The 25367-nt window shown below is 38.8% G+C and overlaps 1 protein-coding gene and 2 long non-coding RNA genes across 3 annotated transcripts; all 3 read right to left on the bottom strand.

Moving 5' to 3' along the window:
• Window positions 1–1980: 1980 nt before the first annotated feature.
• Window positions 1981–3868, bottom strand: LOC123666867. The gene is made up of 2 exons (XR_006745356.1): window positions 3797–3868; window positions 1981–2161 (listed from the first exon to the last, which is right to left on the bottom strand). It is a non-coding gene; the product is annotated as an uncharacterized LOC123666867 (long non-coding RNA).
• A 20-nt stretch (window positions 3869–3888) lies between these two features.
• On the bottom strand, window positions 3889–18521 carry LOC123667037 (serine/arginine repetitive matrix protein 1). Its single transcript, XM_045601041.1, has 12 exons — window positions 18422–18521; window positions 15366–15486; window positions 13372–13458; window positions 11673–11834; window positions 10991–11063; window positions 9824–9924; window positions 8789–8909; window positions 7921–8144; window positions 7128–7279; window positions 5138–5257; window positions 4725–4834; window positions 3889–3936 (listed from the first exon to the last, which is right to left on the bottom strand). Exons 1-12 carry the CDS (start codon window positions 18519–18521, stop codon window positions 3889–3891), a joined length of 1419 nt encoding a protein of 472 aa, XP_045456997.1.
• Window positions 18522–21063: 2542 nt separating this feature from the next.
• Window positions 21064–22266, bottom strand: LOC123667038. The gene is made up of 2 exons (XR_006745362.1): window positions 22170–22266; window positions 21064–21245 (listed from the first exon to the last, which is right to left on the bottom strand). It is a non-coding gene; the product is annotated as an uncharacterized LOC123667038 (long non-coding RNA).
• Window positions 22267–25367: the final 3101 nt, after the last annotated feature.

The following is a 25367-nucleotide window of genomic DNA, read 5'->3' as shown; positions in this document are numbered from 1 at the left end:
TAAATTTACATTAAGATCATATGAATAAAATGTTTATCTGTGGGGATTTCCCCGTTTTAATTAATACAATATTGACGGTACTCTCTCATACCATATATTTTTCCTAATTATTATCGATTAAATAAAATTCCTAATATTTATCCTGTATATCTGTGCCATCTATAAATTACGTCTTTCAAGATTTTTTTGATCCTTCCCCTGTTTTGTCAAAGATGATCAGACTTCTGAGACCACCCTACCTAGTATGATATCACATATTAAAATTTACACCTATAAATTAAAATATATTAAATTAAAACATTAGTTTCGACATTCCTTTTTTCAATAAACTCATCATTAATCCAACATATCGGTATGAAAAATAAAATTATTTTAACACTAACAATTATATAATTATATTTTGAAATGTGATGTCACAAAATTTCGCCCCTTCCCACCCCTTGTCACACTTTATGGACCCACCCTAACCCGTTATGGTGACGTAATTTACGGATGGCTCCTATGAAGTATGACGTTTTGATAATTATGATGGTTTTATAGTATACCAATGAAATGTTAGTGATTAACAAAAACAATTGAGACAATTGTGTTAATTTCGATATCAATAAAACTAAAATATATATTCTATTACATAAAAAAAGTTTATTTTTTTAAAAATAATAAAAAAAAATACAGAATACACCATATTTAGGAAACAGTTTTAGAAGTGAAACATCTTTTAACTGTTGTGATTCGAAGATCAATAAAGTTTCACTTCTGTGTGAACTAATCACACCTTTCTTTTTAATTTCAAAGTTAAAAAAAATATATTTTTAATTACCTACCTCTAAATCACAATAAATCTTTACAAAATAATAAAGTATGTACATAATAAGCCAAAGCATTTAATTCATATCATTGTGGCAAGTTCTAACATCACGCAAATAATTTTGATATTTTTTATAACTTTTACTCATCTTTAAACGCCACCCCGGTCATCTCTTCCCAAGTTAAGCAACTCAATGCTTGATATAGGTCACATACAATTGATATAACTACATATATTCTGTTAGTGTATACAATGAATATTATGTTATACTGACTCGGAACGTGAATCAAAACCACAGCTTATGAAAGTAAAAAGCACTGCCAACTGTGTCATCGGGCTACTTAATATTACATACAATCAATATATGTCTATATAGAAGTACAGTTTGGTTAAAAACATCAACATAATAATATCCTATCGCTGGGCATAGGCCTCATTCCCCTTATAGGAGAAGGATCGGAGCTTAACCCACCACGCTGCTCCACTATGGGTTGGCGGATACAGTTTATCGCTCTCTTTAAGTTTTGTTAGAACTTCAACAATGTTATGTATATAATATCTTTGTATATAACAAAATCTCAATATTGGAAGAGTTACATTCTTGTATTTTGTTTATATTGACTGATTCGTCACTTCATGTTATATGATACATGGATATAAATTATATGAACAGGCATAAAACACTAAGGGCTATGTTTAACCGGTGATTGATACTTTATCTAGCACATAAGTTGATGATAAGTTATTGAATTTATCATTAAGAATAGTAATAAACGAGAATGCTTTGGATTCACAGGTTGCAAATAAAAATATTAGACATATTCGAGTTTGATAGCACAAGAGTGATATATCATGAAATTGTTTACGTCGGATGGCTATGGCTAAATTAACAACCAAACCACAAGGGCCTGATGGTAATCAAATAATAAATAAAGACGGTATCCGACACAGAAGTCTGATGTATTCGACCGCTATATTTTACAAAATCCAATTTATGCAATATATTTGTTCGCAACGGTGAACCTAAAACTTGTAGTTTATTATTCGAGAAACAGGCCACTAATGGCCGTAATTCCCGTGGTTAAAGCCTATTAGCAACTTATTCACAAGATTTTATCAACCACCGGTCAAAATTTCCCCAAGTTTGCGTTTCTATTTATAGATAAAGCAAATTTCATAATTAAGTATAATATAATAATATGTTGACCATATATTGTTTATTCAGAAACTCACTTTTTAAAGTCAGTACGCACCCGAAACCCACATAATTTCGAAACGAGAACACTTCACTTAACACTAGTTTTGAAATCTTGTAGCGATGGTGATATGCTGTGTTTTTTTGGAAGTGTGTATCTGAAATTAAGATAGCAATTTATTAAATATGAATTATAAACTATATTATTATTATATACTCGTTAAGGGGGGATGGGGTCTATAAAATAAATGTACACACGATCAATAGACTAGCTGTGCAAGCGATAATTTGAGGAAAATTAATAAATAATTTTTCAAATTGAACAAGTAACTCTTGAAATTAGCGCGCCGTGTGAGTGGATGAGTGAGTGTGTGTGAGTGGATGAGTGTCTGTGAGTGGATGAGTGTGTGTGAGTGGAGGAGTGTGTGTGAGTGGAGGAGTGTGTGTGAGTGGATGAGTGTCTGTGAGTGAATGAGTGTGTGTGAGTGGATGAGTGTGTGTGAGTGGATGAGTGTGTGTGAGTGGATGAGTGTCTGTGAGTGGATGAGTGTGTGTGAGTGGAGGAGTGTGTGTGAGTGGATGAGTGTCTGTGAGTGGATGAGTGTGTGTGAGTGGAGGAGTGTGTGTGAGTGGATGAGTGTCTGTGAGTGAATGAGTGTGTGTGAGTGGATGAGTGTGTGTGAGTGGATGAGTGTGTGTGAGTGGATGAGTGTCTGTGAGTGGATGAGTGTGTGTGAGTGGATGAGTGTGTGTGAGTGGATGAGTGTCTGTGAGTGGATGAGTGTGTGTGAGTGGAGGAGTGTGTGTGAGTGGATGAGTGTCTGTGAGTGGATGAGTGTCTGTGAGTGGATGAGTGTGTGTGAGTGGAGGAGTGTGTGTGAGTGGATGAGTGTCTGTGAGTGAATGAGTGTGTGTGAGTGGATGAGTGTGTGTGAGTGGATGAGTGTGTGTGAGTGGATGAGTGTCTGTGAGTGGATGAGTGTGTGTGAGTGGAGGAGTGTGTGTGAGTGGATGAGTGTCTGTGAGTGAATGAGTGTGTGTGAGTGGATGAGTGTGTGTGAGTGGATGAGTGTGTGTGAGTGGATGAGTGTATGTGAGTGGAGGAGTGTGTGTGAGTGGATGAGTGTGTGTGAGTGGATGAGTGTCTGTAAGTGAATGAGTGTGTGCGAGTGGACGAGTGTGTGCGAGTGAATGAGTGTTGTGAGTGGATGAGCGTGTGTGAGTGGATGAGTGTCTGTGAGTGAATGAGTGTATGTGAGTGGAGGAGTGTGTGTGAGTGGGTGAGTGTGTGTGAGTGGATGAGTGTCTGTAAGTGAATGAGTGTGTGCGAGTGGACGAGTGTGTGCGAGTGGACGAGTGTATGCGAGTGAATGAGTGTTGTGAGTGAATGAGTGTCTGTGAGTGGATGACTGTGTGTTAGTTGATGAGTGTGTGTGAGTGGATGAGTGAGTGTGTGTGAGTGGGTGAGTGTGTGTGAGTGGATGAGTGTGTGTGAGTGGATGAGTGTGTGTGTGTGGATGAGTGTGTGTGAGTGGATGAGTGTGTGTGAGTGGATGAGTGTCTGTAAGTGAATGAGTGTGTGCGAGTGGACGAGTGTATGCGAGTGGATGAGTGTTGTGAGTGAATGAGTGTCTGTGAGTGGATGACTGTGTGTTAGTTGATGAGTGTGTGTGAGTGGATGAGTGAGTGTGTGTGAGTGGGTGAGTGTGTGTGAGTGGATGAGTGTGTGTGAGTGGATGAGTGTGTGTGTGTGGATGAGTGTGTGTGAGTGGATGCGTACTCTGCGTACATACCGCGGGGCCCGGGGCGGCCGGTCGCACACCTAGCGGTGCGCGGCCCCCGCGGCGAGGTCCACACAGAGGACCGCCGCGGGGGCGGCGCGCCCTCAGCTGCGCCGGTGCCTCCCGCCGCGACGGCGCCTCTCGCGGCGAGTCTGGAATGATTTAACGAATTCAGCAGCCTATAGACGCCAACGACATCAGAACCATTGCAAGCACGTTACCGACCCCAACTTTAACCCTTCCCCTAGGTGTTCTGGCTGTCGCTTCGTGCTGTACCCATCCTCAGTAAATTTATGTATCGGGGACAGTCATACAGAACGAAAAAGGAAGTTTGACTCTCAATCCTGAGATTGGCAGCACTGTCACGACATCCACGTGTCGAACGATTAAGAATTTTGTGAAAAGCTTTGAAATGAAAATTACGTCATTAACGACGTAGTTTCTTTGCTCGATTATACCACTGTTCACCCATATGTCTGACGATAATTGAAATAACGCTGTCTTCGACATACATAATATTCTACAGACCTACTAAAAATATCCTCCAATCTAGTTAATTTTGGACAACCTCATCATTACAGCCTATACAGTCCACTGCTGGACACAGGCCTCCACAAGTTTACGCCAAAAATAACGTGAACTCATGTGTCCCATAGTCACCACGCTGGGCAGGCGGGTTGGTGACCGCAGGGCTGGCTTTGTCGCACCGAAGACGCTTTGGACAACCTATATTTAACACATTTTTAGACACCACCTTTCTATCCAGCTTCATTAATGGCTCAAACTATCGAAAATAAAAAACCAGCACCTGTACACAGCGAGACCCTTAGATATGAGAAACAACATCATAGGTCACAACCCATATATAAACGCCTAGACCACGACAAAAGCTTTTAAGGTCTAATACAAGTATATTATAAAATATTGCAATAAAACTCACCGTGCCTCCCTCCCCCTCGGCCCACCTCTCGTAGGCGCGCTCTCTTTTCAACCACTCCTGGTACTTATACCACCATTCTTCCCATTTTACATAATCTCCGAGGGTCAGACCTGAAATAACGTTATAAAATTTAATTTACCATTCTAAAATACTAGCTGACCTAGCAAACGATGTTTTGCCATATATATTATTAACCCCCTTGATTCCCCTCTGCCTTGTCATTTAGGGGTATGAAAAATAGATATATGTATGTACGTATACTAAGTTGTTTCACATTATTTCCTATAAGATGAAATGGTACACCTACACCATCAATGTATTATCTCCTTTGTCCTAAGCCTGGAAGCAAATGCTTAGAAGAATTTGTACGTATTCTTTGTTTGTATTATTATTAAAGATATTGTCAGTCTTACCTCTCAAATACCCTCTCTTCTTATAGTAATCGTATCTAACTCTGACGTCGTCCCACGATGGCAACCCGCCCGGTGCGACAGCTAGCAACTCTTCTGGGTAGCTGCCAACTGGCGCTGGATCTAGACCACTGCAATCAAAACATTTTATTTATTTTTATTTTATTTTATTTGGAACACCAACAGCACATAAGAGATTATATGAGTACAAATTGTACATTTCGACTAAGCTATTTACAGGTATTCGCATATGGTTATTTAAATGATGAGACCATCAAACAATGACAATAAATCTACAAACAAAACAAAAACATCATATCTATAGGCACTTCTGTCAAATAAGCATTTCACACATATTTCTGAAAAAAAAAGTCTAGTAGGAAAAAATAGTGTATCTATATTTAGAGGTAAATAGCTATGGGAGGCTAATACTATGTGGTGTAAGGGCACCGCAGAATCGTGAAACAAACGGTAGGATAAAACAGCCGACCACTGCGCCATCTTGGGTTTTTTTCTTTTTTTAATACCACTAGGTCGACAAACAAGCGTACGGCTCAGCTGATGGTAAGAGATCACCGTAGCTTATAGACGCCTGCAACACCAGAAGCATCGCAAGCGCGTTGCCGACCCAACCCCCAATCCCCCGGGGAGCTCTGGTCACCGTACTCACCACAGGAACACAATACTGCTTGAGAGCAGTATTATTTAGCTGTGATCTTCTGTAAGGTCGACGTACTACCCCAGTCGGGCTGCTACATATAAACAGCCAGAGCGCTGTAAGGCGTCACACATCGTCACTGCCATATTTCACATGACTTCACTCCCCATGTTTTCATACCGCACGATTTAAGGAGTTAACTCCAAAAAAATAAGTTTGTAACTTTAAGTTTTCAAATAAAATTTGGTCTCCAGATGTAATTTAGAAGATTTCTAACTGTACCTAATTTATGCACATTATTACACAGTACTGCTTGAAAGCAGTATTATTTAGCCGTGATCTTCTGTGAGGTTGAGGTAGTACCCCAGCCGGGCTGCTCCATATATCGAGGGTTAGGGGTAGTAACTCACGGGTAGTCCGGGCGAGGCGCGTCGGGCGGCGCGTCGGCGCGCTCGTCGCGCTCGATGTGCACGTGCAGCGCGCTGTCGCGGCGCGTGATGCGCATGTTCTCGAGCCGCCGACCACTGCGCCATCTTGGGGTAGAGTAGGGGTAGTAACTCACGGGTAGTCCGGGCGAGGCGCGTCGGGCGGCGCGTCGGCGCGCTCGTCGCGCTCGATGTGCACGTGCAGCGCGCTGTCGCGGCGCGTGATGCGCATGTTCTCGAGCCGCCGACCACTGCGCCATCTTGGGGTAGAGTAGGGGTAGTAACTCACGGGTAGTCCGGGCGAGGCGCGTCGGGCGGCGCGTCGGCGCGCTCGTCGCGCTCGATGTGCACGTGCAGCGCGCTGTCGCGGCGCGTGATGCGCATGTTCTCGAGCCGCCGACCACTGCGCCATCTTGGGGTAGAGTAGGGGTAGTAACTCACGGGTAGTCCGGGCGAGGCGCGTCGGGCGGCGCGTCGGCGCGCTCGTCGCGCTCGATGTGCACGTGCAGCGCGCTGTCGCGGCGCGTGATGCGCATGTTCTCGAGCCGCCGACCACTGCGCCATCTTGGGGTAGAGTAGGGGTAGTAACTCACGGGTAGTCCGGGCGAGGCGCGTCGGGCGGCGCGTCGGCGCGCTCGTCGCGCTCGATGTGCACGTGCAGCGCGCTGTCGCGGCGCGTGATGCGCATGTTCTCGAGCCGCCGACCACTGCGCCATCTTGGGGTAGAGTAGGGGTAGTAACTCACGGGTAGTCCGGGCGAGGCGCGTCGGGCGGCGCGTCGGCGCGCTCGTCGCGCTCGATGTGCACGTGCAGCGCGCTGTCGCGGCGCGTGATGCGCATGTTCTCGAGCCGCCGACCACTGCGCCATCTGGGGGTAGAGTAGGGGTAGTAACTCACGGGTAGTCCGGGCGAGGCGCGTCGGGCGGCGCGTCGGCGCGCTCGTCGCGCTCGATGTGCACGTGCAGCGCGCTGTCGCGGCGCGTGATGCGCATGTTCTCGAGCCGCGCGCACCGCGCCGCCGACCACTGCGCCATCTTGCCGAACCGCTCCGACAGCGTCAGCCTGCCCACACTGACGACCGTCATCGAGGTGGAAATGTCGATCGGAATCCAGATAAAAGTTATTAAGAGAGTCTTTATTGAATTTGTTTTTATAAGAGAAGACCATTGGCCTAGGTTGCCTGGAAGAGATCGCTTTTCAGCGATAAGGCCGCCCTTTGTACCTGATGATACTCTGTTTAAGTCCATAATATGTATTATTTCTGTTTTGGTGTACAATAAAGTGTATTGTTATGTTATGTTATGCCATTAGATGGGACTATTAGACTACAAACGGGGGACGACTACACTTCAGCCTTTAATATCCCACAGCTGGGCATAAGCCTCATTCCCCATGTACGAGAAGGATCAGAGCATAATCCACCACGCTGCTTCAATGCGGATTGGATATTACTTACTATGAGTAACAATCGCTATCAGGTGTACATGATAACAACTGGGACGGACAGCTTGTGCTCTCGAAGGCATGGTGGGGAAACCCACAAAAAGAGACTATTATAGACTTATATTGACTAGTTTCCACTAATCAATTCGAACCAGTAGCCTTGAAGATTAGCGAAGATTATGTTCAACCAAAATTTACAGCTTAATCATCTCACTAGCCCTAGTTCAGAATTTAACTAGGCATATATTTATGATATATACCTCTGTGGCGGAGGCTCCGAACTCGCATCGGTCTCAGAGTCACTGTCACTATCAGCTAACGCGGCAGCAATTGCAGCCGGAGAGACTCTCTCTCCTTTGTCAGGGCGCTCCGGACGTTCAGGGCGGGGAGGGCGGGGGCGGCGCTCCCCCTCTCTCTTGATGTGGGCGGGCGGGATGGGCGCTGTCGGTCTCACGGCTAGCTGAGACCTCTGCCACTCCAATACCTGGATGATGATATAATTATTGTTACACTCAGGTAATTAATAGACAAATGCGGGAATAAAAACTAAAATAATTAACACACTTAAAAAAAACATTTTTGCTGACCCTTTGGCAACCCTTCGGCGCCCGGGGCAAGAAGCCCTCCTAGCCCCCCCCCCACGCCACTGGTAGTATATATTTTGAGCTATCTCTAGTAATGCACATTTAATTACTTTCGACTGACTGTTTTTTTCATTTAATTACTAGCCGATGTAAAGTAACAACTGATTGCAGACATTTTTTAAGTCAATCTTTTTGGAATTTTTTTATTCTAAGTAATTGTTACCTCACATGTAATCTTTGTCACCCATATTGACACCGTCTAGTTTTCAATTAATACTTACTACAACTTCCCAATATCTAAATATACTTCAAGACATGTGTCTAGAAAGTGTTAAAACTAACTAAAAAGTGTGCTTTAGACCACACGACTGAAGTAAAACTTAATGTAACTCTCTCTCTTTCTATCTTCACTAACTTATATCTCCCTCTCAACTTCCATTCGTCTCGCCCAATCACACTTTTCGTAACGCTGCCATCACGCGTTCACCAGCTCACTCCACAGGTCAAGCAAGCGTAAAGAATTTTTACTTTAATAATTACATACCTTTTCTTCCCTGGTCCGTTTGCTGCTCTCCCTGGCCTTCAGCAGCTCCCTGGTGGGTTGGACGGCCCGGGCCACTGGAGGAGGTCTCTTAACTCTCGATGGGGAGGGCGAAGAGCGAGCCCTGGAAAAAGTTTAATTATAAAAAACGCTCCAGCGATTAAGCCCAAACTATCAATTATGTAAAATTTTCGGTACCAATTGCTTTGGAGATAAATCATGTAATTTTTCAAGTGCATTGATGTTCAGGGAACATACCCATAGTACGTGATCCATTTTTACAATTTTTAACCCCCCTCCCCCACTGAGGACCACCCATAGCATTTGCTAGAACTGCCCCACCTCGAATTTTTCACAAGTAATTCAGAAGTATGGTTTAAATAAATTTTTTCTTCTTTTACTTTGGCTCCCTGGAGGATTTGCCAATATCTGAGTGAAGCTTAGTTTATATTATAAGAATTGTTAAGTTAGGGCAGAAAACTTTGCTTTGTGTAAGGCTTTGTGGGAGTGCAAGTCGTAAGAGCGAGAATAGAGACTAAGAAATGAATCAGAAAAAACGTCGGAGTTACCAAATTTTTAACTATTCTTCACTGCTCGGTATACTGTCATTTTTTTTAATTAGCTGACGTCCTGACATATGTGCGTCAGTGCTGCCACTTGCGACTTTGTAAGCGTCATTTTAGGATACAGCTCAAAAAAGCGTGACATTTTTCTAGATATTATTGACGACGTGACGAAAACCTAAAGACGCCGATGTGACCAAGCGTGGTATTTTTAAAGACCCTCTCCCTGAAAGGGTCACATAGTATGGGTACGTTTTAAGTCGTATATTTATTCAGATAAATGAAAGGACAACTCTTATTTTTATCCAATGAGCACGTCAATACTGACTAATGAACAAAAAAAGTGTGTGCCAACTCCATTGCCCAGTCAAGAATATTTGTCTGAAGCGGCAAAATCATTTATTAATGTTGTTTTACCTTATCAATGATTCTCTTTCTATTTAAATTTGATAGAGATTAACAAGATAATAAATACCCAGGTTTAGCAGGTTTCGAGGGGGTTTTCTTGTTCTTCGCCGAGCAGACTGAACAAGATTCATCAGAACAGCTACTAGCCGATGAATCAGATGGAGATGACTGAAAAAGCAAGTTAAACATTACTTCTTGAAATAAAATTTAAGTGGGTATTAGAATTTGACAACTAGCTGTGCTCTGCTATTTTACTAGTGTTAACTTGAGTAAAATATGTGGTAAAATGTTATATAGCCTTATAGCCTTCCTCGATAAATGGACTATCTGACAAAAAAAAAAAAATCATTTCTAACCAGTTGTTCCTGTGATTAGTGCATTTATTTATTATATTACTGAGCTATGGTACACATGATGATAAGTGGTTATCGTAACCTATAGACTACACCGGAAGTATTGTTAACAAGTTACTGAACCTCCTCAGGACATCTGGATACCTTACACATCACAGAAACATAACATGGCATGGGAGTTGTCGTTGTTGTCGTCGAAGTTATGTTGTAATATGTTCTTTGTCGGTAAGGTTGAGGTACTTTCACAATCTCAATTTTCATCCATATATTTCTTGCTATACTCTAACGATGAAATGTGTCTTCAACCCATAAATCGGTTGTTTGATCATGCAGATGTTTACCGTTGTCTGGTTGTTTGTGCTTGTGTAATGTTTCTGGACCTTGACACACGAGTAAATCCCAGTGCGTTGAGTGTGAGGCGTTATATATTTACTAAACGACTTCCAAAAAAGGAGGTTCTCAATTCGATAGTTTTTTTTTATGTATATTACCTTAAAACTTTTGACTGGGAGGACCGATTTTGATGATTTTTTTTTTAAATAGAAAGATTTTACGTGTCATGTGGTCCCATTTAAATTTAATTGATATCTGACAAGTACTATTTTTTCATCAACCAATATTGTATTACACTGCATAACTTTTTACTGGATTTACCAATTTTGATGATTCTCACTTTAATCGAAACGTAGTGCTTGTCTTGTGGTCTTATTTAAATTTCACTGCGATCTGACGAGTACTTTTTGAGTAATCTTTGATAACGCGACTATTTTTTCGTGTCCCTACGTTGTATATTATATAGTTTTTGAGCAAACACAATTATTTATACAGTAGCAAGCTATGATAAAAATGAGTTTATATTAATTTTTTTTTTGTATGTATACCTTCCTTGGGTCGGGCGGACTGGGGGGGCGCGGTGGAGGCCGAGATCGTCGGCGACTACGATTAGGGCTCCGTCTGTGGACACATTTTGTATTAGTACACTGATAATTACATAACAATAGGTTGTATCATCACAGATTGTTCGTAAATATATCCATTTTATCAATTTTTAAAGTCAAACTTCTTAACGCATGCTTGACTTGGGGAATAAGCTGGTGAATGCGTGACGAGAGCGTTACGAAAAGTGTGATTGGGCGAGGCGAACGCAAGTCGAGAGGGAGATATAAGTTAGTGAAGATAGAAAGTGGGAGAGTTACGTTTCATATATTACTGTGAGAGCTAAGGAAATTTCACAGTCATGTGGTCTTTTTAACTGACTTCAAAAAAGGAGAATGTTCTCAATTTGATCGTACTTTTTTTTTATAGTTACCATAAGGCACAACTAAACAATTACGATCACAAAACATGAAAAAAAAATAGCCAAATTTTGTGCAATTGTTCAATTGTTATGCGTGTACATAGGTTTCATCATCATTAACATCATCATCATCATGATCATCAACATCACCATCATCATCAACATCAACACCATCACCACCATCATCACCATCATCATCGACATCATCGTCATGATCATCAACATCACCATCATCCTCAACATCACCTCGGCTCGGCTCGGCTTACCTGATAGGGCTCCGGCGGGGGCTCCGTCTCGGGCTCCGCCGGGCGCTGCGGGAGCGCCGTACCGGGGAGCGAGAGCGGCGGGCGGGGGACCGGGATCGCCTGGCGGGGGACCGGGATCGGCGCGCCGGGGACCGGGATCGGCGCGCGGGGCCCACCGGGGACCTGCGGGGACATCAGTTCAATACACATTTACGAAACATCTGCACTGCCGTGCTTTGAGGAAGGGGTGCCTTCAGCCTTTAACATCACACTGAATAACTGAGGTAGGGCACAGCAGGAATTTCCTGCTCAAAATATGGAGCAGCCCGACCGGGGTAGTACCTCGACCTTACAGAAGATCACAGCTAAATAATACTGTTTTCGAGCAGTATTGTGTTCCTGTTGGTGAGTAAGGTGACCAGAGCTCCTAGTGGATTAGAGGTAAGGTCGGCAACGCGCTTGCGATGCTTCTGGTGTTGTAGTCGTCTATAAGCTATCAGGTGAGCTATACGCTTGTTTACCGACCTAGTGAAGTAAAAAAAAAAACACTGCCCAGCATAGGCCTCTTTCTCCATGTAGGAGAAGAATTGAGAGCTTAATTTGCCACGTTGCTCCACTATCCCTACTATGAGTAACGATCGTTATTAGGTAGGATCGTTATTATGATAACAACCGTAACCGACGAGTTAACGTGCTCTCCGAGGCACGGTGGGAAGACCCACAAGGACAGACACCCAAACCGAAAAGAAATGTTGTACAAATACAAATATCCATCCCGAGCCGGATTCGAACCTGCAAACTGTCAAAAGTCATAGACAAGGGCTAGTACAGAGATATGTTGTGTAAAATCCTGTGAGGATGAAATAACATATTTGGGAGGGTAGTTATTATAAAACTTAAAAGGTCTATTATTTTCATTTATTCTTTATTGTACACCACACAGAGTAATTTCATACAGAATTGTAAAGAAAAAAAAAGTATAATGCACAATGAGGCGGCCTTATCGCTCGATAGCGATTTCTTCCAGGCAACCTTAGGGTTAGGATTAGAGGAAAAAAAAAAAGAAATAAGTAGGTGGTGTATAATAAACGTACATCAAACAAAATAAGATACAACTAATACAAATAAAATATATATGATAAACTATTCAAATAAACTGATAAACTATTCAAAAGGTCTATTGTTTATTTTACAAGTTAAACAAAACCAAGTGATGGGGATTCAAGCTTTTGGGTCCCTGTGGTGGCCCCATGGGGATCAAAATTAAAATTATATTTAATTAAGGTAGACTTCAAAAGCTTCAATTTATTTTTATAAATTAATTCAATTAATCATAGTTAACGCGAAGCTAACAGATTCAGAATGTAGATTGTGCGGAGCTTTTTTTTATATAAGCTAGGCCGGCAAACACTAGTTCTATTTATCTATGATCATCTGTAATATTAGGGTACTTCCCCAATTGGGGTACTTCCCCAATTGAGCTGATACTAGATAGTGAGCAAGGTATTTCTCTGTAGCCCCTATCCCTTCTATGCCGTCCTAAACCCAAAGATAGTTTGGAAGAAATCGCTCTTTTAGCGATAAGACCGCCTTTGTTAACGATCCTCTAATTGTACTGTTTCTTGGTGTTATTATTAACTTTATAACATATCTGTACAGTAAATACTATAGTATCAAAGATTATATTTAAAAAAAGTATGTAATATACAGTAATATGTACCTAGATCGACGCGGAGAGCGAGATCTCCTCGGTGAGACCGACCCGGAGCCATCTAAGTACATCTGTTTATACCCAGTGTGACGCCATCTACAACAAAATTAATTGTTTTTTGATTTATAGAGTCAGTTGCTCCTTCGGTGCGACAAAGCTAGCCCAGCGTGGTGACTATGAGCAACACGCATGTTTGGCGCGAACTTGTGAATACCTATGTTCTGCAGTGGACTGCGATAGGCTGAAATTAGTGAGTATTGAGTCAGTTTATATTATATTGTTCATTTACAAAATACTTTTACACATTTTAAGATTGGATTTGTAAGGTTGTATAGCTTTAAGTCGGCTCTTTTTCTACATATTTTGACCTCTACTTAATAGATAAAGCGTATTATTCAGTGCAGTATTAGATAGATGATAAAGATGTGTGGACTTAGTGTGACACTGTAATTCATACAATACTAGCGACCCGCTCCGGCTTCGCACGGGTATAAAATATAATTATAGCCTATGTCATTCACTGAAAAAATGATTAAAATCGATCCAGTAGTTTTGAGTTATTCATTACTGCCCGTGGCCCGCACGCGTTATCTTAGAGTAAAAGCCGGCCGGAACCGCCGCAAACGCTACGTACCGCGATTTTTAAATCTGTAATATCTTCGAAAATATTCATTTAAATCATATGCTGTAAAGGGCCATATAGATCTATATTAAATAAAAAATATATATAAGGTATTTAATTGGATAAGGATTAATGCTGTATTGATTAAAATCGCTTCGAAAATTAGCCATTATTTGTCGTAAAAAGTAAATGACAAAAAAATGTTATTGTGGGATATCCATAAGAGATAGGTATACACCATCGCGGAGTTTTTTGTAGACCTTTTCAATGTGTACAATACTTAGTACATTATTTTGATAAATCTCGTAGGGTTCAGCCTGCGTTTGCAATTTAAGCGAAAAAAATAATTATTATTTACGACATAACATTAGAAAACTCAAAAATAACAGTATTTCTCCACTATTTAATGGATGTTATTATACATATAAACCTTCCTTTTGAATCAATCTATCTATTAAAAAGAACCGCATCAAAATCCGTTGCGTAGTTTTAAAGATTTAAGCGTACATACATGTGCAGGGACAGAGAAAGCGACTTTGTTTTATACTATGTAGTGATAATACTAATTTTGTACTAAAAACAGTTTGTATATTATTTTCAAAAGCGTAACTGCAGTTTCTTGCCGATTCTTCTCTGCAGAATCTAAATCCCAAATCGGTGATGGCTTCACTTTTAAAATTTTAATTTGTAAAATGACGATTCGAAAGTGCTTTTGAAGCCTATTTGAATAAAATTATTTAAATTTTGATTTTCCCTTCTCTCTTCCAGTGGGTGTCTTAAGAGGCGACTAAGGGATAACACAGTTCCACTACTACCTTGGAACTTATAAAGCCGACCGATGGCGGGATAACCATCCAATTGGCTTTGAAATACACAGGCCGAAGACGGGTAGCAGCGTCTTCGGTGCGACAAAGCCAGCCCTGCGGTCACCAACCCGCCTGCCCAGCGTGATGACTATGGGCCTATGTCCAGTAGTGGACTGCGAAAGGCTGCTGTGATGATGAAATTTTGATTTTGATTGAAATACATAATATATATTTTCTTTTTATGATGTATAGACTCACTAAAAATATTTTTTTTGCATGCAGGAAAAGACTGTACGCTTGCGCCGCATCTATATGTCTTCCGTTCGATTGGCCAACATATAAGAATCGTCAAATGTCATCGAAATCGGTCCACCCACTCAAGTTCTGATATAGCATACATTAAAAAAAAATACAATTGAAAGTGACCTTTTTTGGAAGTCGGTTAATAAAGAAACATCTTTATAGAGACTTAATTTGCAATATTATTTAACCTAACCTCCCACGCAAATCCTATAGATTTCAGACATCAATGCTGAGGGACATATAGTACATATTAAACACTTATAATGGTTTACCTATTTGGGTCTTTCTCTTCAACCTCGAGCAACTTCCGGTCCCAGCTGCCCGGTGAAGCTTGGCGGGCTCTCTTCATCACATTATCTATTTCCTTCCTTCGGCCAGCCGGATTAGATGGATCTGTTAAAATAAATAAATAAATATATATATATATATATATATATATGAAACACAGTTTTCGAGCTTTTGCTTTTGTAGTATTAATGAGATCCTATCATCATCCCTATGCCTATTACGGAATTTATGTGCTTATTCATAGACCATAATTAATTTAAATTATAAGTTTGAAACATTATTAAGAGCCATTTCACAATTTTACGCTCTGCAAGTTTAGGTAAATTTGGTCGCATCGCGCGAGTCGTACGAGCCGCGCGATCTTTGTGCTAGTACGTATAGTGTGACAACCAAAAGACCATCGTGATCATTTTCTGATGTATAATAAAAATTATAACTATGGTATAAAATGTTTTTTACATAATTAATTTGTTAAAAATTTCAAGTATGTTATATAACAACAGTCAATAAATTTAAAATAAAATTAAAAAAATCAATTTTATGAAACAATTTTTTTAAACTGATTTAGTTTTTTCAGTTTACGAATGAATCTAATATTTACGATATGAATAAAAAAGCATTTAATGACATCGACACCGACAAACATATTAATTAACAAATAACAAGACAAACAGATTGAAATGCCTATTTGTATTGATAGTGTGAGAAAAGAAAATTAAATTATACATTTGTTTACAGAAATTATCATTATATTATTTTACAGTCATTTTCGTAATATGTTTATTTTATTTATATTTTATTATGAAAGTATCAAATGCGTTTTATCCGCTATAACAACAGGCGCTTGGCGCGTGTGAGCGAAAGAGACGGCTGCGCAGAATTTGGCGTGGACCTTACCTCTATCAGCGCTAGCGCTCGACTGATTTACCGGGCTTGATGCGTGGCAATATATACTATCTTTTTATTATTTAATATAAAATGTATTAAAAATAATTACATCTTTTAATTATTTTTTTTTGTATTCCTTAATGATGTAAGTTTACTTTGATGAAGATAGTTCGTTAAAATTTCTCAGTTTTCTAAGAGAAATATCGCTTTTAAAATTGTACTTATTTGGAAAATATTCGTAACTTTAAATTTTTTTTATCGTTTAATAGAGATACAACTGGAATAAAAATCTATGATAGTGGACAACAAAATTATATTCCACATATTATGATATTTTTTTAAAATGGTTTCAACGTAGAGGTTATTGAAAAGTAGGACTTCAAAGTATACATTGCGACCGTTTACCCAGGGAGGAGGCTGATGAAAAGGTTAATAATTTTATACACATAATATAAATCAAAATTCTGATCTGACTATGGACTACAACAAAGGTTGCTCTATTATATTTCAAGAATATAAATTACATTATTGCATCAAACACTGAGATTAACGACGTCAAAATATTACAATTTCGCGGATTGTTACCGATTTTTGTGAAATGGCTCTTAAGGTTCTTTACTATACTTTTATAATAACAAACAGAAGTGTATATATGCATGTGTGTGTGTCAAATACGTGGTAGTGTGTAATGTTATTTTTAAATGTATTTTTTAATGTGCAGTGTTTCTTGGTTGTTTTTTTAGTTTAAAAATCGCGCGTTCCACGAAATATAAATACACGTGTTATTTCCCTCCCTCCCCCGTGATATAGTCTGCCTCTCCTTGTGATAATTGGTGATGTTTTTGCAGTAACCTTCACCATTTCAAGCCTTACGTGTATTAGTGGACAACGTCTTATAAATACGAAATCTGTACCGAGAGGTAGGGTGATTGAGGGTGACCTCTCAATAACCATTTTTTTTTAATACAACTAGGTCGACAAAAAAAGCGTACGGCTCATCTGCTGGTAAGCGATTACCGTAGTTTATAGACGCTTGCAACACCAGAAGCATAGCCAGCGCGTTGCCGACCCCACCCCCAATTTCTCCCAGAAGCTCTGGTCACCTTAAATCACCACAGACAAACAACACTGCTTGATAGCAGTATTATTTAGCTGTGATCTTCTGTAAGGTCGAGTTACTAGCCCAGTCAGGCTGCTCCAGATTTTAAGCAGGTTATTCCCTGCTTTGCCCTAATTCAGTTAAGTAGAAATCGGAATTTGGACCGATCCACATTCCGATCAGTCATAGGTCCACTGTGATTTAATCCTGTGTCAGGAGTTCCAGAAGCGGACACACAAGCACAAACGCCCAAACCACGACACTTGTCTAGACTATAGAAATGTTTGCCATGATCGAAACAGCCATCGCCAGCCAGTGCTGTGACCGCTGTAGCAATGCGTCGTCAGAAATGATTAAGAAACAGATCAAATAATGACGTTTAAGACATCCCTAGTTGACTAAATTCGAAAATCTAAGTGGGGTCTATATTCATTTCTCTTATTATTCATAACTTAAAGATATTTATAACATGTCTGCTTTAAGCCTTGCTCACTCATCATCACTTCAGCCTATTGCAGTCCACTGCTGGACATAGGCCTTCACAAGTTCGTGCCAAAAATGGCGTGAACTCATGTGTTTTGCCCAGTCACCAGGGCATCTCAGGGCAGGCGGGTTGGTGACCGCAGGGCTGGCTTTGTCGCACTGAAGACGTTGCTGCCCGTCTTCGGCCTGTGTATTTCAAAGCCAGCAGTTGGATGGTTATCTCACCATCGGTCGGCTTAGAAGTTCCGAGGTGGTAGTGGAACTGTGTTATCCCTTAATCATCTGTTACGAGCCCCACGTGAAGAGAAGGGTTGGTTGTATTCTTTCCGTAGCTGCACAGTCACAAACCTTTTTCACTATTTGGGGTATTATCATTTGAAATATTCTGTTCAAAAGCTCATTCTAGTCGCCTTAGCAAATTGTGATCATTACTAGCAACATCGGTGAAATATCAGTTATCTTCTATAAGGTTGAGGGCTACTTTCCCAGACGTGCTACTCCAGAATTTGAGCAGGATATAAGCCTGCCGTGCCCTATTTCATAGAAAGTTGTGCAAGTTATCCGTCTCACCAGTTATCCTCGAATGTTGCGGGTTCCTGTCCATGTGGAGGCGATTCTTCGAAGCCGCTTCCGCCGCTCTCGACACGGATCCGTTACGACGGGACGACATCCTGAAAATAATTGGTTCGTTTTTGAAAAATATTTAAATTGAGTTCCTGAAAGGTCTTTCTTTGCTTATTGTGGCGAAGATAAAACTGAGTAAAACTTCTTTACGTATGGTTAACTTGGGGAGTAAGCTGATGAAAGCGTGACGAGAGCGTTACGAAAAGTGTGATCGGGCGAGGCAAACGGAAGTTAAGAGATCTGAGTATAGGTTAGTGAAGATAGAAAGAGTGAGAGTTACGTTTCGTATGACTATAGAAGCTAAAGAAATACACACAGTTTTTACATCAGTTATGTGGTCTAAAACAAACTCTTTTATTTTTCTTTAATTAGGAGAATGACATAATTCATTTTATGTAAAATGTAATAAAGACCAACCTATTACTACTTATATTGTTAAACGCAAATACAATAGAACGGAATAGACAAAAGTTTATGTCCCTGGGTTTAAGATCTAACAATGAACATACTAAATCAGAGATATACATAAATAAGTGTTTAACACATACAGACACACACAGTCTGTTCCTAATGTGAGCAACTTAATGTTTGTTTTGAGGTACAGTCGACTGATATACAAGCATATTTTGAGTTAATTTCTAATCTAGAACTATAAATAATATTACATTTTGCTAATGATGAGTACTTGCACAGACATAGCCAAGTAGCCAGAATTATACATCAACGCTCGCTATTCAATATGGCCTTGTTGAAAATGAGTTGCCTTATTATAGGTGTAACCCAACGCCATTTCATTGAAAATGGTCGTGCATTGCTCTACTGGGATCGGTAGTCACTGACATGTTTATTGCAGCCAATAAACCTGATATAGTGCTAGTAGACGGATCAGCGCGCCAAGCAATTATTGTTGATATCACAGTTCCACATGACGATAATCTCGTAAAGGCCGAAAAAGGAAAATTAAGTAAATTTTAGACCTTGCCTACGAGATTACCAGCATTTGGAATGTAGACAACGATAATTGTTCCTATTGCTGTGTCGGTCAGTGGTCTATTAGCTAAGAGTTTTGACCAACATCTTAAGAATCTCTCGCTTGACTGTTGGATCGAGGGTTGGATTCAAAAGGCAGTGTAGCTTGAAACGGCCTGCATTGTGAGGAGGTTCCTGGAGGTTGAGGAGGGCTGTGAGGAGGGATAGGTTAAGGAAATATATTTAATAAATGAAATGATAATAATTTATTTCAGAAATATTTTATATATTATAGCTATAAAATGAATTTAGATATTTGTATTTACAAGTGATGATGATCTAAGTTAACTTAGGATCATGTAGCCGAGAGAGACAGCAGACAGTGGAATAAAACTGGCTAACCATCAGTGTTTTAGGCAACTGCATGCACCACTACACCAGAGCGGTCGTATATAGGTAAAATATATGGAATCAATAGACATAGTTTAACTTTTACATTTATACAGGTTGTTTAGTTAAATATATTTGTGTATTTTAGTACCAAGCATATTATTTATTTTAATTTGTTATTTATATATGTAGGAAGTAAGAGGTGCTCAGATTAGTGAATTACAATGCAAGGTAATACAAGATAGTTATTAGTTAACGGGGAAGGGGACGAACTTCTTAGAATCGGTGGATTCACCGTGTGGGAGTCGGGTCCATCGTGTGCGTAGGGAGAAACTCGGAGAAGTTCCTACGATTTGCGACTTAGGTGTAGGTTTAAGGAGGCCCTCTTTGAGATGTACACCAATGCTCACCTTCACTGCTCGAATAATCCACCCTACCTAGCCAAATGTTAGATCATTATATATGTAACAATTAATTCGTTTGCACAAATTAATTATTGAAAGAGTCTAGGTTAAGCTACTAGCGGGATACAACAAGTGTACCGTGCCAAGCCAGGGCCAAGACTGGCTTAACTGCGGTAGCACCAATCGGAGTAATGGAATGAGTGAGGGTAGGCGACAATAAAACGATGTGCTAGGTGGCATGATCGGTGCATCTGTTATTTATAAATTCCTTGCTAATTGCCTACGACAACGCAAGTGCAGACATATATAATAGTATGTCTGGGTCAAACACAAATTGCGTAGTCCATAATTTCCTAAAATTAAAACATCGAATTTCGTTTTGAAAATCAGCCCTTATTTACATTGTACTCTTTGATCATTGTTAATAATATGGATACAGATCAGTCTTACACACTTTCGCTAAGAATCACAGTTTTTATTTTTATCTGTCCACAGAAAAGACTTACTTGTCTACAGTTGATAACATAAACCTTATTTAAGCACTTACATTATTACGATTCATTTGAAAAGTCTTATTAAATGTGCTCAAAACAATATTCGCTATCATCACTAAATAGTTAACATTTGATATTACGTGTATTTTAGATATAAAAAAATAATTAAAAGTTAACCACAGAAGGGACGGGACACCTTTCCTGTCGAAATTAAACAGAAAAATCTAATTTTCTACAGAATTATTAAGCCATAAACGTTTCATAATAATAATGTTATCGTGCGCTTGAAAACAAATGTTCAAAATAAAGTCATTGCCCATAGTAAAGAAAATAATATTATAAAATTGGTATATATTAGAAAATAATGAATAATCATCACATGTCATGTCATCACAAAGGACAAATTCCGGTAAAAATTAAAGAAAAAATATATATTTTTATCGTCAGAATCGTCTGATATGATAGGCTGGCGTCGTTTCTTTGGTTTTATTTCTACGGAAGAATCGGAAGTCTCTAAAACGAAGCGACGTACTCTATTTAGGAGTCTTTGGCTTGGTAAGTTTTGAATTAAGTTATCAGGTGTTAATCTTTCAAAGTAACCGGGTGTTATTGACTCAGTAGTAGCTTCACTAGTTCCTGGGCTACCAGAATACTGAATAGAGTGAGCTCCAGCAGGACTATCGTGATGATTAGAAGGTCCTGCTTGAGAAAAAACAGGCGAAAAATGGGCCAAATGAGGCTCAGATAACACAGAATTAGTAAGGGAATTTGGGACTTTAAACTGTATTTGAATTTATCCTAGTTCGTAATGCGAACATTCTTCATGGGCTGTGCAGTTTAAACAGCTTAGTCATCTAGCACGGATAATATTTGAGTTCTGCTGCACAAAGTTTGATGTATTTCGAGCGTTCCTTTAAAAGGACGTGTAGCAATCTCATACAAAACCTAATCGATTTCAGGAAACTTCGACTCGTCGATCTTATAAGTTTCTATACCTCTACAATTTAAGCTTAAACATGCCATCAAATCATCTAAATTCGATACGTCATTTCTCTTTGCAACATGACTGTCACAAATGCGCTTGATACACCCACCAACACCATCGCGTGCACCTTTTCCATGACCTCGCTTAGTAAAATGCCAATTAATAGTTGTAACGGAAAACTCTTTACTTAATAATGTAGCAAGTTAAAAAAAACATAGACTTGTTGCAGAGTTAAGGGACCATCGCCTAAAATGTGCAAAATTTATCTACAGGAAATATGTCTACAGGAAAGACAATTGTAAATATATTAAAGATGGCGTGTTACATATTGAAGTTAGAATAAAAACAATTTAGATTTTGCAATCAGTTACTTAATATGCATAGAAGCTTAGGTCTCATTTATTTTTAAAGATATTACTTACTAACATACACGCAGTACAGGAAAGACTCACCAAACTCGACCAAAATCCTGTGTAACTCCTTAAATAAATATTCTTCATCGATACCAAAATCGTTTATCAGAGTTACGAAGAAATGACTACTGGAGAAGACAGTAATGCCAATACGATAAAAAAATAAATATCGGATGGGTTCCAAATTTTTAAAACATTGTCTATTTTACGTGTCTACAGAAAAAGACTATAAATATCAGAACAACATGTTTATATGTTTTTATTCGTAATTTAGGAACGATGATTTTTTAAAGAACACATATTTAAATTATTGCTTGGTTTCCAAATGTTTCTTTAATTCAAATAAGATACTAATCGATCCTCAAATATTTTTAAATCACTGTCAAACTGAAGGACGTCTCATCCGAACAGTCCACAGAAGGGGACATTTTCGCTCTAAAGAGATCCTTAAATTAATATTTTAGTCATCAGATCCGAAAAACTTTAGAAATCAAATCGTCCAAAGTTTTACCTTGAATTTAAAAAATGCCTGCGCGATAAAATAATTAATATCTATAGTTTATGTAGCCTGAACACTTTTTTTAACGTTTTTGTGTTTGACCCGTCTCCATAATATCGTAAACAATGACATATTTACAAAACTAATAAATGAAATTGTACAAAATTATTTTTATTTATTTTTTAGTTCTAATTTCATATTGTTGGCTCTTTTTTGTATGGTTAAATTAACAATAATTAAATCCTAAGGGGATAAGTTGTCATTATATGTAATCAAGGGGCAGGTACAGGGGGCTAGTGCAGGAGTCAGGGTAATATTTTAATTTTATGAATTATGATTGTGTCCAATAAAGGTTATTATTTTCTTCTATTTTGGTAAGTCTTTAGATTAAGAGCCACTGACTTATCTAAGCTCAAAATTTGACCGTTTATCGGCATAATTTCGTTACAACAAACAAAATTTACTAATCTAACTTCAAAATTAGACTGTTTATCGAAATAATTTCGTTACAAAAAAAAAAACCCTAACCTATCTAACTTCAAAAGAACAGCTCTTAATGTAAAGACAAGCCTTTTTTCTGTTTTGATCTTATTTGAAATATTCAAAGTAGTTACAAAATATTCAAAGTACCTATTAACAATATTGTAATGAGTAAAAGAAGTTATAAAAATAATCGAAAGATTTAAAATAACAGTAAACATGAAATAGACCACAGAATCCTAGAAGAACAAAAAGTAAACAAAACAAATAGGTGAGGTGCTCTGACAGGTTCATTAACAATACTTAGAGTAGGTATGAAAGTCAAGCCCTGGTTCTAAACAGGTGTTTCAGTACTACACCCTAAGGTTATACACCTACTTACTCATTTTTCTATATTTACTTTCACAAAATGGCGGATTGTATTGATTTTTCCCAGCCACTCACCTGGCGTAAATTTCGAAAAGCTTACCTCTTTTACTCCGCTCGATACTCAGGAGCGAGGGCTCCGAACGCGCGCGGCGTGACGCGAGGGGCGAAGCCCCGGGGCGGCGCGGGCTGCGGTGCCACGCGGCGGGACGCGATGTCCAGCAACGCCGCTGTAAGCCAACCGACATACTTAACATCACGTAATCGCGACGCGACGAATGCGCGATTCTCGCGACAATATCGCGCGATATATGCCCTCGCCAGGCGAACATGCAGCCTCCGGGCGTACGCGGCGGCGGCCTCGCGATATAGGCCATACGACTTAAGCGCTGACTTGACGAGTCACCTCCGTTGCACCGCTTTGTTGCCGTCCCCGCGACACCAACCAGCGGAGACAGCTGAACATCAAACATACTAAATCCACCTTAATTAATCACAAAACAAAGTTACGAACCAGTAATGAACACGTAAACTTTCACTGAAGTTCAATGTAGAAGATTATTCTTATAAATTTTCACGGCACACCTTTCTCGAAGCAGCGACCATTTTGATTTGCATGCCACTTGAAAAGATGAAAATTGAAAACTACACTTGACAGTTACGTTTCGTTTCTGTTTAAACTCATCTTAATTCTTAAGTGCTTAATTCTTAATATAATTTTTATTGATTAAAATAATTGAAATTCTTTGTCAACAAATATGTGTTATATCAAATTAAGTAAAAATTATTTCATAATTATAGTAGGGTCGTATTTTTTTTAATTATAAACATTTAACAATATATTCTGGTAACAGATAAACGTATTTTTTTCAAATCTTTATCTATGTATTTACAGGCATAACAAAATATACCTAAATGGTTTGTTACTATCAGGATAATGGTTCTATATAATTATATAAGTAATTAATAATGTTAAGTATTTTTTTAAATAATGCATATAAGCAAAGCTAACAATATACTGGTAAGGCCCTTAAAAACTAATAAAAACTTTTATTTAGTGCGGTTACGTCGGTGTTATAGAAAGGTGTCGTCCGCACTTTAGTTAGGCACGTTAATAGGTTTAGTTAGTAGGGCTTATTAGTTTATAAGTCTGTTTAAAATTTCGAAATAACATAATATAAAAAAAAAAAAAATACATAAAATCTGTAGAATAAAAAAATATATACTTAAAATAAGAATAAAAATAGATGTACGTCACCTATCAAACCTATTATCAAAGATATATTTCACATTTAATTTTTAGTTTATATAAAAAAAAATATAAACAGTGCTACAATATCGATTCGGATGTATAAAGTTCGTCTTGAGGCCAACATTTTCTGAATAAAAGAAGGTAAGTCAAGATTCTATTATCATTCAAATTTCAAGTATGTATTGATAATTTAATGTTTAACATACGAAGAGGCACACATACACATGCAAATGCGGCCACCACACGCATTGATATTTAAATTCCTTTACACCAAAAAGTCTTTGTATACAGATTACAGTTTTTTTTTTTAATATTAAGAGATTGTTTTTCTTTATTACTTTCTTATAAGCTTCTTAATATATTTTATTGTATAATACACATTTATTCTTTTCACGTACTTATATACATATTAAGTTATAAATACACCTTTAAAGTTATTAAACGCAACGATAGTATATAAAATATATACGCGTTTTATAGATAAAAAATATTGAAAGGCGTTGTAATATTTGTAAATCTATTTAAAATGATTTACTACAGATAAATTTTAAAACGTAAATTTTTTAATGATTAAATTATTAACTACGCTTATAAAATACGCTGTATGGATTTAGGTATACCCATGCCTAAAATTCGATAT

Source organism: Melitaea cinxia, chromosome 27 (assembly GCF_905220565.1).
Source record: "Melitaea cinxia chromosome 27, ilMelCinx1.1, whole genome shotgun sequence".
Taxonomy (NCBI): domain Eukaryota; kingdom Metazoa; phylum Arthropoda; class Insecta; order Lepidoptera; family Nymphalidae; genus Melitaea; species Melitaea cinxia.
Note: the sequence above shows the minus strand (reverse complement) of the source record. Positions and strands in the feature narration are given on the sequence as shown.